The sequence below is a fragment of the Nerophis lumbriciformis genome, linkage group LG15, assembly GCF_033978685.3.
Source record: "Nerophis lumbriciformis linkage group LG15, RoL_Nlum_v2.1, whole genome shotgun sequence".
Taxonomy (NCBI): domain Eukaryota; kingdom Metazoa; phylum Chordata; class Actinopteri; order Syngnathiformes; family Syngnathidae; genus Nerophis; species Nerophis lumbriciformis.
Window position 1 is genome coordinate 42,448,773 of NC_084562.2, and position 19,612 is coordinate 42,468,384.

At 41.4% G+C, this 19,612-nt stretch overlaps 1 protein-coding gene across 1 annotated transcript in view; it reads left to right on the forward strand.

The window, feature by feature from the left end:
- The window catches only part of LOC133616161 (myosin-binding protein C, cardiac-type-like), a 100,231-nt gene that overhangs the window by 59,920 nt on the left and 20,699 nt on the right, over window positions 1-19,612 (forward strand). Inside the window, exons 21-25 of the mRNA XM_061975303.2 lie at window positions 2,999-3,158; window positions 3,243-3,347; window positions 3,441-3,629; window positions 7,794-7,928; window positions 18,735-18,902. Of these exons, the coding sequence (XP_061831287.2) occupies window positions 2,999-3,158; window positions 3,243-3,347; window positions 3,441-3,629; window positions 7,794-7,928; window positions 18,735-18,902 (757 nt within the window). The remainder of the gene's footprint in view (window positions 1-2,998; window positions 3,159-3,242; window positions 3,348-3,440; window positions 3,630-7,793; window positions 7,929-18,734; window positions 18,903-19,612) is intronic.

A 19,612-nucleotide genomic window follows, 5' to 3' on the forward strand; every position in this document is an offset into this window, starting at 1 on the left:
CCAACAGGAGACTCAGGCATCCCCTGGCCAGCTGTGAGACATAGTGCCACCAGTGTGTCCAATGTCTACCAGAGTATGTCTGAACTCCTCTCAGACCACCTCACCATTGAGACTTCTCGGAAGCATCCACACTAGATACCACTTAAACTGGTACCTCTTAATGTGGAGTAACAGTGGCTCTACTTGTAGTCCTTACCAGATTATTGAGCTTCTCATTTTATCTCTTTGGGTGAGCCCAGTCATTCTGCAAAGGAAGACCAACTTAGACACTTGCCCTTCAGGTCTCCATACAGAGCTTGTGACTATAAATGAGGGTAGGAACGTAGATTGACCGGTAAATTAAGAGTAATCTGATGCAGCAATTGCATACTGCAGACATCCCACAATCCATCTTTCCCAATTCATGAACAAAACCTAAAAGTATTTACATTTCTCAATTCAAGGTACGACTGCACTCTTAACAAGGAGGGTTTACCCTTTTCTAAAAAGAGAACAATGGTTTCAGATTTGGAAGTGGCGATTCTCATCTAGGAGGGTTTCAAGCTACAGACTGCTCCATGAAACTCTAAAGTCTACATTTGAAGCCCTACACTTCAGCTGAAAATAGCAGGGATTTAATTGTAAGGCCACCATACTGGATGCCCGACATGCCTTGCCTGTACCTAAAAATGTCATTCATACAAATAATGAACAGAACTAGTGATAGAGGACAGACATCCTTGGCAAAGTTCTATTCACTGTACTGTCACTAAGCTCCTTCTTTGGTTTTACAAGTTCAAGATTGCTGGTCCAGTGGTCTGCAACCAGGGCAGATGATATTGCACCTTCCGAATCTAAGGTTTAACTAACGGTCAGACTTTTCTTTCCAGCACCCCGGTGGAGACTTCCCCAAGGAGGCTGAGTAGTTTGATCCTTCCATAGTTGGAAGACCACCTTTTGTCTCTATTGAAGATAGCATCAACCTGATTTTAAAGCTGTAAAGACAGTAGAATGATTGCATACAAAAACAATCCTGTCATTAGTATGCGTGTATGTTTGTGTATTCAATCATAATTTATGAAATCCCAAGGGTAATATTAATAATTACAAACTGAAACGTAGTTTGCTTTTGGAAACTGTGGACCAATGGTTTTAAATTATCATTGACTTAAAATGCTTGACATATGAGACTCCAAAAATTGTTATCTTTATGCTTGAGCACAAATTTCCTGCTAAGGCTTCACCAGTTTTATGGTACCAATTTGACAATGCTGCTATCCCAACCTATTGCTATTTTCTTCTCCATCCAAATCCTTTCAGAGTGCATTTGATACATCTCCTCCTGGGCTCTCTGCCCACTTAAATTAGCTTCGCTTCTCGCTGTCCCATGGGCTCTGCACGTTGCTCATGCTTCATTCCTTTGTTTCAGCACCTTGTTCACCTCATATACTACCTCTTCAAGCTCTCTTAGAAAGTCAAATTACAGCCATCCCAGCATACTTGCCAACCCTCCCGAATTTTCCGGGAGACTCCCGAATTTCAGCGCCTCTCCTGAAAACCTCCCGGGACAAATTTTCTCCCGAAAATCTCCCGATTTACAGCCGGAGCTGGAGGCCACGCCCCCTCCAGCTCCATGCGGACCTGAGTGACGAGTCGACAGCCTGTTTTCACGTCCGCTTTCCCATGATATAAACAGCGTGCCTGCCCGATCACGTTATAACATCTACGGCTTTTAGAGAGTGCACAACTGCGCACACAACAAGGAGACGAAGCAGAAGAACGAGGAAGATACAGCCATGGCGACGCCGACGACGAGTAAGATGAAGAAATACGCTTGCAAGTTCCAAAACGAATGGAAAAAAGAATTTCCGTTTATCCAGGACAGTTCGAAGGGGAAGGGGTATGCTGCCTGTAAATTTTGTAGAACAGACTTCTCCATTGAACACGGTGGTCGAACGTATATACTCACTCATGAACGGTCAGCGAAGCACAAGGTGGCGGCAGCGCAGCACAGCCCAGTATTATGGGCCACCTCGCTAACTTATGTCGAGACAAAGATGGCTATGCTGATAGCTGGAAGCAACATTCCGTTCTCATTTGCGGATGTCTTCAACAAATCCGTGAAGGATATTATCCCGGATTCAGAGATCGTTCACCAGTACGTAAATGGCAGAACAAAGGCTACTCAAATAGTGAAAGGCAGGTGTTGTTTTTTTTTTTTTTTTAGTAAGCTTCTGGCTGCAAAGCATTGCACTTTCAAGTACAACAATGACTAGATGAGTGTTATGCGTGTGTATATGTGTAAATAAATGAACACTGAAATTCAAGTATTTATTTTATTTATATATATATATATATATATATATATATATGTATATAATAAAATAAATATATATATATATATATATATATATATATATATATAGCTAGAATTCACTGTAAGTCAAGTATTTCTTATATATATATATATATATATATATATGAAATACTTTTGGTGAATTCTAGCTGTAAATATACTCCTCCCCTCTTAATCACGCCCCCAACCACACCCCCGCCCCACCCCCGACCACTACCCCTACCCCCCACCCATCTCCCGAATTCGAAGGTCTAAAGGTTGGCAAGTATGCATTCCAGTCCACCCACTGCACCCAAAACATTGGTGTCCCACAAGGTTCCCACCTAGAACCATTTCTCTTTGCTCTCCAACACCAAAGTCAACACCAAATGCCATCGACAGTAAAAAACATTTCTCCCCACAGATTTATGCATAACTCTGTTTTTCATTATGTCCTCCTGAGAACCAGAGCTGTCTGCAGTGGAAATTTGTGTTTTGCATTACAGGGCTATTTTTTTTCTTCTAAATGCGTAACAAAAGACAGACCAAATCCAATGTCCACTGCAGAGGATGCTAGGTCTCAGGAGGATGTACGATAGTGCTTTTAATGTATAATTAATATAATTATGTGTCATTTTAACCAATGTTTTTTCCCTTGACTCTGCTCTGGTTTTCATGATGCAGGTCATCACAGAGGGAGATGGCAGAGTCCATGTTGAAACCACCAAAGGACATTGCATCTTTACTATAGAAGGGGCTGAGAGGCAAGACGAAGGAATGTATTCAGTTGTGGTTCGCAATCCTGCGGGGGAGGACACTGCAGACATCAACGTGAAAGTCGTTGGTAAGACAGAAAGGGATATTGTAAAACCACTGCTAATCAATGAAATATATTTTCTTCTGATCACATGAACATTATTTACACTAGATGTTCCAGATCCTCCTCAGGCTCCCAGAGTTCTCAGTGTAGGAGAAGATTCCTGTCTTGTCCAATGGGATCCCCCTCTCTTTGATGGAGGACAGCCAATTATTGGTAAAGCTAACTGGGATGCTTTATTTCCGATAAAAAATATTGTACAGTACGGGACGGCTTGCGGACCAAAACAAAATGATTTTTTTGGCTCAGGCTACGTGTTGGAGCGAAAGAAGAAGAAGAGTTACAGGTGGATGAGATTGAACTTTGACCCCTACATCGAAACGACCTATGAGGCCAAGAGGATGATTGAAGGAGTGGAGTACGAAATGCGGGTCTATGCCGTCAATAGTATCGGCATGTCACGCCACAGTCCTGCCTCACAGCCGTTTGTGCCAGTTGGTGAGTCTGTAGCGAAAATGGCATTACTCACCATATTCACATGCGCAGTACAAACATAAAGACAATATATTGAACTAATTCAGTTGAAGATGTGAAAATGCATGTAAAAAAACTAATTAGATCAGGTTTACATACACTTGTGAAGGACATAATGTCATGGCTGGCTTTATACTTACGAACAGTTGTCTGCACAGTTGCTCTTGGGACCTTAAAGGCCTACTGAAATGCGATTTTCTTATTTAAACAGGGATAGCAGGTCCATTCTATGTGTCTTACTTGATCATTTCGCGATATTGCCATATTTTTGCTGAAAGAATTTAGTAGAGAACATCGACGATAAAGTTCGCAACTTTTGGTCGCCGATAAAAAAGCCTTGCCTGTACCGGAAGTAGCAGACGAGTAGCGTGACGTCACAGGTTGTGGAGCTCCTCACATCTGCACATTGTTTACAATCATGGCCACTAGCAGCGAGAGCGATTCGGACCGCAGAAGCGACAATTTCCCCATTAATTTGAGCGAGGATGAAAAATTTGTGGATGAGGAAAGTGAGAGTGAAGGAATAGAGGGCAGTGGGAGCGATTCAGATAGGGAAGATGCTGTGAGAGGCGGGTGGGACCTGGTATTCAGCTGGGAATGACTAAAACAGTAAATAAACACAAGCCATATATATACTCTATTAGCCACACAACCAGGCTTATATTTATTATGCCACTAATTAATCCCGCATAACAAACACCTCCCCCCTCCAGTCCATATAACCCGCCAATACAACTCAAACACCTGCACAACACACTCAATCCCACAGCCCAAAGTACCGTTCACCTCCCCAAAGTTCATACAGCACATATATTTCCCCAAAGTCTCCAAAGTTACATACGTGACATGCACATAGCAGCTCGCACGTACGCGCAAGCGATCAAATGTTTGGAAGCCGCAGCTGCATGCGTACTCACGCTACCGCGTCTGCGTATCCAACTCAAAGTCCTCCTGGTAAGAGTCTCTGTTGTCCCAGTTCTCCACAGGCCAATGGTAAAGCTTGACTGTCATCTTTCGGGAATGTAAACAATGAAACACCGGCTGTGTTTGTGTTGCTGCAGTCGGCCGCAATACACCGCTTCCCACCTACAGCTTTCTTCTTTGCTGTCTCCATTGTTCATTGAACAAATTGCAAAAGATTCACCAACACAGATGTCCAGAATACTGTGGAATTTTGCGATGAAAAAAGACGACTTAATAGCTGACCACCTTGCTGTCCCAAAATGTCCTCTACAATCCGTGACGTCACGCGCAGGCGTCATCATACCGAAACGTTTTCAGCAAGATATTTCGGCGCAAAATTTAAAATTGCACTTTAGTAAGCTAACCCGGCCGTATTGGCATGTGTTGCAATGTTAAGATTTCATCATTGATATATAAACTATCAGACTGCGTGGTCGGTAGTAGTGGGTTTCAGTAGGCCGTTAAGCTGCTTTGAAATGGCTCCATTTAGTGACTTTCCTGACTTCTTCAAGTCAAGGATTCGTTTTTTCAGATCTGTGCTGAGTTCCTGTGACTTTCCCATTGTCGCGTTTGTAATTAGTCTAATGACTGCATCACATGAGCCCTATTTAAATGGGCTCAGAGAAGTCAACAGGTGTCGTCAATCATTATCACTCACATGAAGTTAAGAGGCCATGCCATGAAGCTCATTTGGTTTGATTGCAACTTTTCTACATCACCAAAATTGATAATGTATGTTGCTGTATGTATACTTTTGACCCAGCAGATTTGCTCACATTTTCAGTAGGCCCATAATAAATTCATAAAAGAGCCAAACTTCATGAATGTTTTTTGTGACAAAACAAATATGTGCTCCAATACCTCTATCACAAAAAATAAGAGTTGTAGAAATTATTGGAAACTCAAGACAGCCATGACATTATGTTCTTTACAAGTGTATGTAAACTTTTGACCACGACTGTATATAGAAACCTTAATTTTCCTGAGGACATGCACCCAAGTGATCAATAGTTGTATTTAATCAAATCAAATCTAATACAACATTTTTGATAAATAAATAAATAAAAGTAATAATTGAAAAACAAAAATGTAAGTAATAATGTGAAGTGAATGAATGCACTAAAATAAAAAGAAATCTGCCTTTTTTGTTTTTTTTAAACAAGGTCAAAACTGCTTATTTTTGGTGACTTAATAAGGTCATATTATGATTTTTTTTTTTTTTTTTTTTTACATTTGAAACACTTCATTGTGGTCTACATAACATGTAATTGTGGTTATTTGGTCATCATTTTGCATCGATTATGTTTTACAGACCATTTTGAAGCTGTCTTTTCAGGATGCACCACTTTGACTGCGACTTTTGCCCGCCCACTTTGTTGTAGTTTTTAGTGCTTCCATAGCGTGTCTACTGACAGATGAAGTTCAGCTATACGCTTCTTTGTGTTAGAAAGAAGTAGTAGAACAGTAGAAGATGCATGTGCATGTAGGAGCCAATCTGCCCCGCAACAAGAGGATAAAAAAGAAGGATCAACGTCAGACTACAATGGGTTTACGTTGGGTACATGTATACCATAGAGGGATAATCTGGTGACGTCATCAGTGCAAAAATGTCACAGGTTTTGCAAATTCCAAACGGCTCATTTGGTGGAAATATAAGGGGAGGCAAGATTATTTTTTTAATATCTTTGCAATGCCTCCATGGTTTGATTTCAACATTCCAGGACCTAAATACACAACAGCAGGTACCAGCAAGTAAGAAAAGTTGGTTTTGCATAATAGGTCCCCTTTAAGATAAGATATTAGTCTGACAATAACAAAGTTTGTTTAGCTCAGGGGTCGGCAACCCAAAACGTTGAAAGAGCCATATTGGACCAACAATACAAAAAATAAATCTGTCTGGAGCCGCAAAAAATGAAAAGCCGTATATAAGTCTTATAATGAAGGCAACACATGACATAAGTGCCTATATTATCTATATTAGCCTACTATCAAAATGACTATGTGTCCCAGGCTGAAGAAAATATTTGTTGACAGAAATGTTGAAATGTAATATTTATTCTACACATTTTTACAACATTAGAAACCATTAGTAAAAATCCGAGGCTACTTAGATGGTGAGATAACTCCTGGAAATTACTGTCTTTTAATGGCCAAAGGTATAGATGTGTGTGTCCAAGTTAAGGCTGTCTTCTTTTAATAGATTTATTACAATCTTTGGCAAGCTAAGTAATGTTTGCTGTGGTCTGGAACAACATGGCACACAAACAACTATATGAAATGCAGCCAATATTACATACAGATAATGTGTCATGAGACTTGTAAAACTAAAGTATATACAAAGAGTATAAAGGTAAAGGATATTAAATGAGCTCAAATATACCAACAAATGAGGCATAATGATGCAATATGTACATACAGCTAGCCTAAATAGCATGTTAGCATTGATTAGCTTGCAGTCATGCAGTGACCAAATATGCCCGATTAGCACTCCAACAAGTCGGCAACAAAGCGCACCTCTGTGCATTTACGCACAGTATAAAACGTTTGGTGGACAAAATGAAACAAAGGAGTGGAATATTTTGCATGTAAACCAACTGTTGCGTCACAGTCCACACTATGGTGAGTTCAAGAACCGCCAAAATTAGTAGGACAAAACGATGTTCACAAAATACTGTCATTAGTGAAGCATACACACAAACATATTAAACAGCGGGGTTTCTAACAATTGGGAAGGTTTGTGTCATGTTTGTCCTCAAACAAAAAACATACTAAAACAAAAAAAATGTTTTTTCCCTCCATCTTTTTCCATTTTCATTCATTTTTTAAAAATGTTCCAGGGAGCCACTAGGGTGGCACTAAAGAGCCGCATGCCGCTCGAGAGCCACGGGTTGCTGACCCCCGGTTTAGCTAAAAATAAGCACTTTTGACCGCTTAAAAAAAAATCCACGCTTTGTAGTGTGGTTGTGCTCCTTTTTGTCCAGCCCTGTGACTGACAAGGCTGAAAAAATCAAGTATTTTTAATGCATTTATAGAAGTGTACTAATTCCTTTTTTAATGTTTGCCTCACTCACTGCTAACATGATCTCCGTGGTTACTCCGAAATGAGCTGACGATGTTTTAACTGACTCATCAAGGCCTTCAAGCTGACCTGTGTGCCTCTTTCAGCCCCAACAAGCGAGCCCATCGGACTGTGCGTTGACGACATCAGTGACACTTCCATTACCCTCAAGTGGCGGGCTCCGGAAAGGATCGGCTCAGCTGAACTGGAGGGTTATGGGCTTGAGTACTGTAAAGAGGGCAGTAAGTACTGGCGCCAGTGACGTGTGGTGAGGTTGATGGCTGGTGAGGCACTGACTTCATCACAGTCAGATTTACAAACATATGAACCCTAAAGAGTATCTTATTCACCATTTGATTGGCAGCAGTTAACGGGTTATGTTTAAAAGCTCATAGCAGCATTCTTCCCTGCTTGGCACTCAGCATCAAGGGTTGGAATTGGGGGTTAAAATACCAAAAATTATTCCGGGCGCGGCGCCGCTGCTGCCCACTGCTCCCCTCACCTCCCAGGGGGTGATCAAGGGGATGGGTCAAATGCAGAGGACACATTTCACCACACCTAGTGTGTGTGACAACCATTGGTACTTTAACTTAACTTTAACTTTACACATACAAACTGTAGCACACAAAAAAGCACATTTAATAAAAAAACTTTATTATGGTCTTACTTTTACTTATAAATGAAGTCCATGCGCAGCTCCTTTTGAACAAAAGCATCGATAACTTGTTTATAGAAGTCTTCCTTATCTTTCTTCAGTTTTAAAAGTCTCTCTGTCTCGATGGAAATCTTCCTTTAAGTATTACCTCCTGCTTCGATTGAAAGTCCAGTTTAGAAAACTGTTTTATTTTAGATATGTAATCCTCCATGTTAATAGTCAGGGCAAGAGGAAAAAATAAACGATCGCTGCTAACTGTTGCTCCTTGTTGTCACTTCTTCTGCAGCCGAGTAGTCGCAAGAATGATCTCTGGGATCACTAGCGCCCTCTACCACCAGGAGGCGGGATTACTGCGAGCCTCAGCCAGTGCGTCTTCGCAGCCATTTTATGATTGCTCAGCACAAGAAATACGTTACACACATACAGTTGTTGACAAAATACACTGTACATTATATACCTCAGCTAACTAAACTATGGAAATGTATAATATAATTCATATAGCAATACGGTCTCACTGCACAGCAGGCCAGCAGTTAGCCGAGTCATTGCGCAATCCATGGTGAGGCTTAACTGAGTGACGTGCCTCAACTGGCTGCTGTTCACCGCAAGTCTTTTCTCAGTATTTGAACGGCAAATGTGAAAATTCAGCGATTTTGAATAAAAATAATCTAAAACTGGTGAAGTTAAATGGAAAATAACTTTATAGTAAAATCACTGGATACATATAACAATTTAATTTTTTGTTTTTCTTTTTAAAATTTTTTTCTTTCCATGATGGCAGGTGAGGCCCCGCCTCACCTGCCTCCCCTGACTGCACGTCACTGACTGGCGCCAATAAGGGTGTTTTTATTGACTACATTATATGATTTTATACACATTTAATTGTTCAAGCAATACATACGTGCTAAAAAGCCTGTTTGCTTTTTTTTTTGCTGAGCCACTCACAAAATGACTCGATGCCTTTGTCCTGTTTTGGTCCAGTTTCTTGGTAAAAAATCAGCTGCTGAGCTTTTAGCAATGGTTTCCCTATTCATGCCATCGATGCTAAACTTGTTATGGCTGTTGGTGAAGTGACACTCAAAATAAAATGTTGGGGGGGGGGGGCAAATTTAGAGAAAAAAATGTGTTACCACCCGGACAGTAACATTATTGGGGGTGTGCCTTAAAGGCACTGCATTTAGCGTCCTCTACGAACTGTCATCACGTCCGCTTTTCCTCCATACAAACAGCGTGCTGGCCCAGTCACATATTACAAACCCCGTTTCCATATGAGTTGGGAAATTGTGTTGGATGTAAATATAAACGGAATACAATGATTTGCAAATCAATGTCAACCCATATTCAGTTGAATATGCTACAAAGACAACATATTTGATGTTCAAACTGATTAAAAAATTTTTTTTTGCAAATAATCATTAACTTTACAATTAGATGCCAGCAACACGTGACAAGGAAGTTGGGAAAGGTGGCAATAAATACTGATAAAGTTGAGGAATGCTCATCAAACACTTATTTGGAACATCCCACAGGTGAACAGGCAAATTGGGAATAGGTGGGTGCCATGATTGGGTATAAAAGTAGATTCCATGAAATGCTCAGTCATTCACAAACAAGGATGGGGCGAGGGTCACCACTTTGTGAACAAATGCGTGAGCAAATTGTTGAACAGGTTAAGAAAAACCTTTCTCAACCAGCTATTGCAAGGAATTTAGGGATTTCACCATCTACGGTCTGTAATATCATCAAAGGGTTCAGAGAATCTGGCGAAATCACTGCACGTAAGCAGCTAAGCCCGTGACCTTCGATCCCTCAGGCTGTACTGCATAAACAAGCGACATCAGTGTGTAAAGGATATCACCACATGGGCTCAGGAACACTTCAGAAACCCACTGTCAGTAACTACAGTTGGTCGCTACATCTGTAAGTGCAAGTTAAAACTCTCCTATGCAAGGCGAAAACCGTTTATCAACAACACCCAGAAACGCAGTCGGCTTCGCTGGGCCTGAGCTCATCTAAGATGGACTGATACAAAGTGGAAAAGTGTTCTGTGGTCTGACGAGTCCACATTTCAAATTGTTTTTGGAAACTGTGGACGTTGTGTCCTGCGGACCAAAGAGGAAAAGAACCATCCGGATTGTTATAGGCGCAAAGTTGAAAAGACAGCATATGTGATGGTATGGGGGTGTATTAGTGCCCAAGACATGGGAAACTTACACATCTGTGAAGGCGCCATTAATGCTGAAATGTACATACTGGTTTTGGAGCAACATATGTTGCCATCCAAGCAACGTTACCATGGACGCCCCTGCTTATTTCAGCAAGACAATGCCAAGCCACGTGTTACATCAACGTGGCTTCATAATAAAAGAGTGCGGGTACTAGACTGGCCTGCCTGTAGTTCAGACATGTCTCCCATTGAAAATGTGTGGCGCATTATGAAGCCTAAAATACCACAACAAAGACCCCCGGACTGTTGAACAACTTAAGCTGTACATGAAGCAAGAATGGGAAAGAATTCCACCTGAGAAGCTTAAAAAAATGTGTCTCCTCAGTTCCTAAACGTTTACTGAGTGTTGTTAAAAGGAAAGGCCATGTAACACAGTGGTGAACATGCCCTTTCCCAACTACTTTGAAACGTGTTGCAGCCATGAAATTCTAAGTTAATTATTATTTGCAAAAAAAAAATAAAGTTTATGAGTTTGAACATCAAATATCTTGTATTTGTAGTGCATTCAATTGAATCTGGGTTGAAAAGGATTTACAAATCATTGTATTCCGTTTATATTTACATCGAACACAATTTCCCAACTCATATGGAAACGGGGTTTATATATGCGGCTTTTACACACACATAAGTGAATGCAAGGCTTAATTGAACAAAAGCCATACAGGTCACCCCGAGGGTGGCCGTATAAACAACTTTAACACTGTTACAAATATGCGCCACACTGTGAACCCACACCAAACAAGAATGACAAACACATTTGGGGAGAACATCCACACCGTAACACAACATAAACACAACAGAACAAATACCTAGAATCCCTTGCAGCACTAACTCTTCTGGGATGCTACAATATACACCCCCCCCACCTCAACCCCGCCCCTCCCACCTCAACCCCCCCATCTCCCGAATTCGGAGGTCCCAAGGTTGGCAAGTATGCTCTAGTATACTCTGGACTGAAGCTGTGTGCCTTCATTGTTTTTGTAGCTGTTGTTTTGAGGCATGTTTAATAAAAAAAAAAAAAATGCACTTTGTGAAAGTCAAAGTATAGTATTTCCCATAGTTGTAGTGGGTATCAGGATTATCTCAGGGAGAGCATGTCCCAAATTCCAAGCTGCTGTTTTGAGGAATGTTAAAAAAAAGAATGCACTTTGTGACTTCAATAATAAATATGGCAGTACCTGGTTGGCACTTTTTTCCATAACTGGAGTTGAAGTTGTTCTCTTATTTTGGAAAACCTTGTTTTTGATTGATTGATTGAAACTTGTATTAGTAGATTGCACAGTGAAGTATATATTCCGTACAATTGACCACTAAATGGTAACACCCGAATAAGTTTTTCAACTTGTTTAAGTCGGGGTCCACGTTAATCAATTCATGGTAAAGTTACATTGTTTAATGCATCCAGCTGGGCATCACAACAAAATTAGGCATAATAATGTGTTAATTCCACCACTGTATATATCGGTATCGGTTGATATCGGAATCGGTATTTAAGAGTTGGACAATATCTGAATATCGGATATCGGCAAAAAAGCCATTATTGGACATCTCTACTTTGTATAGTTCAAGACTTACGGTCATTTGAAAACATCACTGTACATCATAGTGGCGGCTACAGTTTCGATCTTAAAGATCTAAAAAAAAAATGTTTGGGAATGTCCGGTGGGCCTTAATTTTACCAGGTCTCATCTATTAATATAGTTGAACCTTTGCGGTAATACAATTACACTGCTTCAAAATAGAGAACTTTACTTGCTCGTCAGTGGTAGGGTACCCTCACTGGTTATAGGTACCAGGATGAGATCCTAATCGCACCTTATACTGTGGCGTTCAGTGGACCGTGGGTTATTCTGGTGCCAATTTCCGACATGAGGCAGGAGTGTATCAGCATATTTGGGTTGATCAATGCCAACAGTGCCAAGGCTCTAACAACTCCTCTGGCTCCCGGGCGCAAGGCCTTTAGTGCTTTCAATTCTCGCCTTGCCACTCCTGTCGTCAAAGTGCAAGAGAAGAAACCCTTTGTTGCTGTATGTAAAAACTGCACCGCAGAAGTGGCAGCTTGTTACAGCAGATCTGTGCTCGTTAAGTCCCCTTTTGTGTTTTTCATGTTTTTTTTGGCGCTACTTTTAATAGTTTTTGTGGACTTTTGCGCTACTTTTAATAGTTTTTGTGGACTTTTCGTATTTGCGCTGCAACCACATAATTTCCCCATTGTTGGGTAAATAAAAATTGATCCGTCATATCCTAAAGTCAATCCTATTGACAGACCTGATACTTCCTCAGTTCTGTCAAGACTAGGACTATGGCGGGATTTGTTCTCCTGTGGTGCAAATGATTTGGACCATACGTGGCGTGAAGGGGAGTACATGATTTAATATAATGACAATAAAAAATAACAAACAAAAGGCGCTCACAGTGGAGGTACAAAACTTGGCTATAAACACAAAACTTGCACAAAGGCAGAAACTATGAACAAAGAAACAAAAACACTAACTGTGGCAATAATAAACAAAAACTTACTTAGCATGGACTATGAAGCAAGCAGCGTGAACTGGGCATGAAACGTAAACATGGCATGAAGCAGAGTGTCAGGGGTGTGATGTCGCCAGGGAGACTTCCTGGCAACAATGGGTTTAAATAATAGTGACATGATTAAAGACAGGTGCGTGAGTCGTAAGGGCAGGTGAAAACTAATGGGTTGCTATGGTGACAAACAAGAGTGCACAATGAGTCCAAACGTGGAACAGGTGAAACTAATGGGTAACCATGGAAACAAGACAAGGGAGTGAAAAGCAGGAACTAAAAAGAGTCCAAAACCAAGCAGAACATAACTTAAACAAAACATGATCACACAGACTTGACAAGTTCTGCACAACTGGAACATCATTTAGCAATATACCGACAAGTTGGAAAAACAATGGGCCTGATCTACTAATATCCAAATAACACATGCTAATTAAGATGACAAGACGGCGGCGCCCTGATGGCGGCGCCCTGATGGCAGCGGCTTGCAGACGCTCTTGGAAGTGTAGAGCGATTTGGCAAAAATACCCGTCAATTCTGTCTATTTCATGGCTGGCTCACAGCGTGGACACTTCGTGATCAGATACGACCGACAGACGATTCTGGATGTGGATAGATCGGGCCGTTATAGGCTGAAAGATGCGTGTATTTCGGACCTCCTCGCTAGCATGGGGATACTTCGCTGGCTACATCCAGCGGCCTCTGAAGCAGCGGAGTTAAGTGCCAGCGGGGACCGTCAACGGAGGACACGTAAGCGGTGTGAGCGGAAGCAGAAGCGGGGATGCCGAGCGGGGCTAACAACAAAGCGAAAGGCTAATCCTCAAAGAAGCGCGAGTCCGGGTGAGAAGTCAGTTAAAATAGAACTAGCCAGCGCCAGGCTGGATAATACCTGCACACATAGCAATTATTTTACAACAATACACAACTCACGAAATGTTTTTTCTGTGATGGCTTTATCAGAAGTAGACATGCACTCTACTGAGGTGGCAAGTTATGATGCGTTCAGTTTATCACAACATCAAGCAAACAATCGGAAAATTCCCGTCATATCAATTCCTAGATATGGTCGAAATTATTTAAAGTGCACTACGTATAATAAACGCAACATTATTAATATTGCTACTACGGATAATTTCAACAAAAACTCCTCAAAACAGCCCACTACCTATAATATGGGCTTCTTAAACATAAGATCATTATCTTCCAAAACGTTATTAGTTAATGAGGTCATTAGAGACAATAATCTTGACGTCATTGGTCTCGCCGAGACCTGGCTCAAACCAGACGATTTCTTTGCGCTGGGTGAGGCGTCTCCTCCTGGCTATGCGGGAACGCATATTGCCCGTCCCATTAAAAGGGGCGGGGGAGTCGCACTCATATACAACAAAAACTTTAACCTTACCCCAAACCTAAATAATAAATACAACTCGTTTGAGGTGCTTACTATGAGGTTTGTCACACCGCTGCCTCTCCACCTGGCTGTTACCGCCCCCCAGGACCCAATTCGGACTTCATCAGTGAATTTTCAGAGTTCGTTGCTGATCTAGTGACGCACGCAGACAATATAATCATAATGGGGGACTTTAATATCCATATGAATACCCCATCGGACCCTCAGTGCATGGCGCTCCAGACTATAATTGATAGCTGTGGTCTTACACAAATAATAAATGAACCTACGCATCGCAACGGTAATACGATAGATCTAGTGCTGGTCAGGGGTGTCACCACCTCCAAAGTTACGATACTCCCGTATACTAAAGTAATGTCCGATCATTACCTTATAAAATTCGAAGTTCTGACTCATTGTCAACAAACTAATAATAATAATAACTGCTATAGCAGCCGCAACATTAATGCTGCCACAACGATGACTCTTGCTGACCTATTGCCTTCGGTAATGGAACCATTCCCAAATTATGTCGGCTGTATTGATAACCTCACTAACAACTTTAACGATGCCCTGCGCGACACCATTGATAGTATAGCACCGCTAAAGCTAAAAAGAGCCCCTAAAAGGCGCACCCCATGGTTTACAGAAGAAACTAGAGCCCATAAATTATCGTGTAGAAAGCTGGAACGCAAATGGCGTGCTACTAAACTTGAGGTTTTCCATCAAGCATGGAGTGATAGTTTAATAACTTATAAACACATGCTTACCTTAGCTAAAGCTAAATATTACTCAAATCTCATCCACCTCAACAAAAATGATCCTAAATTTTTGTTAGTACAGTAGCATCGCTAGCCCAACAAGGGACTCCTCCCAGTAGCTCCACCCACTCAGCAGATGATTTTATGAATTTCTTTAATAAGAAAATTGAACTCATTAGAAAGGAGATTAAAGACAATGCATCGCAGCTACAACTGGGTTCTATTAACACAGATACAACTGTATCTACAACGGATACTGCCCTCCAAAATAGTTTCTCTCTCTTTGATGAAATAACATTAGAGGAATTGTTAAGATGTGTTAAGGGGACAAAACAAACAACATGTTTACTTGACCCATTTCCTGGGAAACTTATCAAGGAGCTTTTTGTATTATTAGGTCCATCAGTGCTAAATATTATAAACTTATCACTTTCCTCTGGCACTGTTCCCCTAGCATTCAAAAAAGCGGTTATTCATCCTCTGCTCAAAAGACCTAACCTCGATCCTGACCTCATGGTAAACTACCGGCCGGTGTCCCACCTTCCGTTTATCTCAAAAATCCTCGAAAAAATTGTCGCACAGCAGCTAAATGAACACTTAGTGTCTAACAATCTCTGTGAACCTTTTCAGTCCGGTTTCAGGGCAAATCACTCTACGGAGACAGCCCTCGCAAAAATGACTAATGATCTACTGCTAACGATGGATTCTGATGCGTCATCTATGTTGCTGCTTCTTGATCTTAGCGCTGCTTTCGATACCGTCGATCATAATATTTTATTAGAGCGTATCAAAACACGTATTGGTATGTCAGACTTAGCCTTGTCGTGGTTTAACTCTTATCTTACTGACAGGATGCAATGAGTCGCCCATAATAATGTGACCTCGGACTATGTTAAGGTAACGTGCGGAGTCCCCCAGGGTTCGGTTCTTGGCCCTGTACTCTTTAGTATTTACATGCTGCCGCTAGGCGACATCATACGCAAATACGGTGTTAGCTTTCATTGTTATGCTGATGACACCCAACTCTACATGCCCCTAAAGCTGACCAACACGCCGGATTGTAGTCAGCTGGAGGCGTGTCTTAATGAAATTAAACAATGGATGTCCGCTAACTTCTTGCAACTCAACACTAAGAAAACGGAAATGCTGATTATCGGTCCTGCTAAACACCGACATTTATTTGATAATACCACCTTAACATTTGACAACCAAACAATTACACAAAGCGACTCAGTAAAGAATCTGGGTATTATCTTCGACCCAACTCTCTCCTTTGAATCACACATTAAGAGTGTTACTAAAACGGCCTTCTTTCATCTCCGTAATATCGCAAAAATTCGTTCCATTTTGTCCACTAGCGACGCTGAGATCATTATTCATGCGTTCGCTACGTCTCGTCTCGACTACTGTAACGTATTATTTTCGGGTCTCCCTATGTCTAGCATTAAAAGATTACAGTTGGTGCAAAATACGGCTGCTAGACTTTTGACAAGAACAAGAAAGTTTGATCATATTACGCCTATACTGGCTCACCTGCAGTGGCTTCCTGTGCACTTAAGATGTGACTTTAAGGTTTTACTACTTACGTATAAAATACTACACGGTCTAGCTCCATCCTATCTTGCCGATTGTATTGTACCATATGTCCCGGCAAGAAATCTGCGTTCAAAGAACTCCGGCTTATTAGTGATTCCCAGAGCCCAAAAAAAGTCTGCGGGCTGTAGAGCGTTTTCTATTCGGGCTCCAGTACTATGGAATGCCCTTCCGGTAACAGTTAGAGATGCTACCTCAGTAGAAACATTTAAGTCCCATCTCAAAACTCATTTGTATACTCTAGCCTTTGAATAGCCCCCTCTTTTTTTTAGACCGGTTGATCTGCCGTTTGTTTTCTTCTCTCCTCTGCTCCCCCCTACCCCTTTGTGGAAGGGGAGACACTCAGGTCCGGTGGCCATAGATAGGGTGCTGGCTGTCCGAGGTCGGGACCCGGGGTGGACCACTCGCCTGTATATTGGTTGGGAACATCTCTGCGCTGCTGACCCGTCTCCGCTCGGGATGGTTTCCTGCTGACCCCACTGTGGACTGGACTCTTACTGTTATGCTGGATCCACTATGGACTGTACTCTCACAATATTATGTTAGACCCACTCGACATCCATTGCATTCGGTCTCCCTAGAGGGGGGGGTTACCCACATATGCGGTCCTCTCCAAGGTTTCTCATAGTCATTTACATCGACGTCCCACTGGGGTGAGTTTTTCCTTGTCCTTATGTGGGTTCTGTACCGAAGATGTCGTTGTGGCTTGTGCAGCCCTTTGAGACACTTGTGATTTAGGGCTATATAAATAAACATTGATTGAAATAGCGTGTGAAAACTATAAAATGGTGTGTAATTAGTGGGTGTGTTGCGAGTAATCTACTAAGACTTGGTGTACAATTGATAACAAGAGCAAAAGTGGCGCAGATGAGGATATTGCGTGTACTGATTTTGCGTGTATTATGTTCCCATGGAAACACTCATATCCCTCCACATTCATGTTATCGTGCAATCCAACATGTGACGTTTTGCAATGTTGAACAAGCAGCACACATCTATAATCTATTACACCTTTTCTGCAATATAGAATAGCAATCTAGACAACAGAAACTATTTTTAGCACACTAAGGGTGCGCTGTGCAGGCTGCGGACCATCACAACACCGCGGCGCATCCATGCGTCTGCAATGATCCAAGTGCAAGAAAATGCATATTGCAAGATATATTATAATGAAATATTTGTTAAATGAAAAAACAAATGGCAAAAAAAAAAAAAAAAATATTCCAGCAGACACCAATATGCCACAATTTAATTTGTTGTAATCAGCCCCTTAAGTCATCCAGCTGCTATACAATTGTATAAAATGATATTGCTGAATAAATGATATGTCTATTATTTTTTTTATTTAGGCAATTCAAACTATGTTGACAAGGACAACTAATTTTGTGTCCAGATGTCCTTTCAGCGCAATCACCTCCTTTCTCCCAGTCATTTGTGCGTAACTGCCAGTTTGGACACAGATTTTTTAGAGACACAAAATAGCGTCCGCAGAACAGTTTTCGTCCTGATGAATCATATTGCAAGTGCTTAATGATTATACTGTATTTGCATTTTCTCCTCCCAATATTGTTCCGATAATCAGCATGCAATTTACACATACAGTACATGAAGACATACACGCTAAATGGATTGCACGCCTTATTTTGCTCACATAAGAAACACAATCCTTTGTGCACAAGTTTAGTCGATTAGCTTTGCGTGCGCTATTAAATTTGCACATGTTTTAGTACAGGCAATTCGTTAGTAGATCAGGCCTCACGTCTTTCAACAAGCCTGGGAACACCTGGGAGAGCCACGTTTGGCGTTTCTTTGCTGCTAGATAAGCGAACGAGGCTGGACCTTTTCTTAAAATGGACTGCCTGATCTTATAATGAGTCTTTGTGTATTTTTTTGTACCAGCGGATGAGTGGATACCAGCCATTCAAGGTCTGACCGACAGGACCTCAGCGATGATCCGAGAGCTCACCACAGGAGACAAATTGCAGTTCCGTGTGCGGGCGTTCAACATGGCTGGACCGAGCGCTCCTGCAACCCTTGCTCAGCCTGTCACCATCAGAGAGATCATGCGTAAGTGACTCATGAAAAGCAAATTTGCGGAAGCTGGGGATGTTCTGATCAGGGTTTAATCCTGCCGAATCCAACACAAACATCCATGGGTGAGATCGCCTGATACCGATCACTATATTCTTGGGGATTTATTTATGGTGAGTGCTATTTACAGTTCAACAGTATCAACACAATATTTAAACCAGTCACTTACTCTCTTTTATTACATACAATTGTTTGAGCAAAACTAGTCAATAGCACACAATAACTAAACACTGACAAAATCTAGCGATGATTATGCCTTTTTGCCTGCTCCTGCTTGGTGATACTCTGTGTAACATGTTCAGCCTGGTCTTCTAGTGATAATAATACTTGCAAGAAATTCAATGGAGGTGATGATTAATAATCCGCATTAGCCGATCGCATACTTTTTCACAAAAATGCTGATCAGTGGTCGATCAATTGACACATCCCTATTTGAGAAATGTATCAATCAATCAATCATTCAACGTTTACTTATATAACCCTAAATCACGAACGAGTCAGAACATAATGTTATAAGTTAATGATCGGACATTACTTCAGTGTACGGGAGTATCATAACTTTGGAGGTGGTGACACCTAGATCTATCGTATTACCGTTGCGATGCTTGGGTTCATTTATTATTTGTGTAAGACCACAGCTATCAATTATAGTCTGGAGCGCCACGCACAGAGGGTCTGATGAGGTA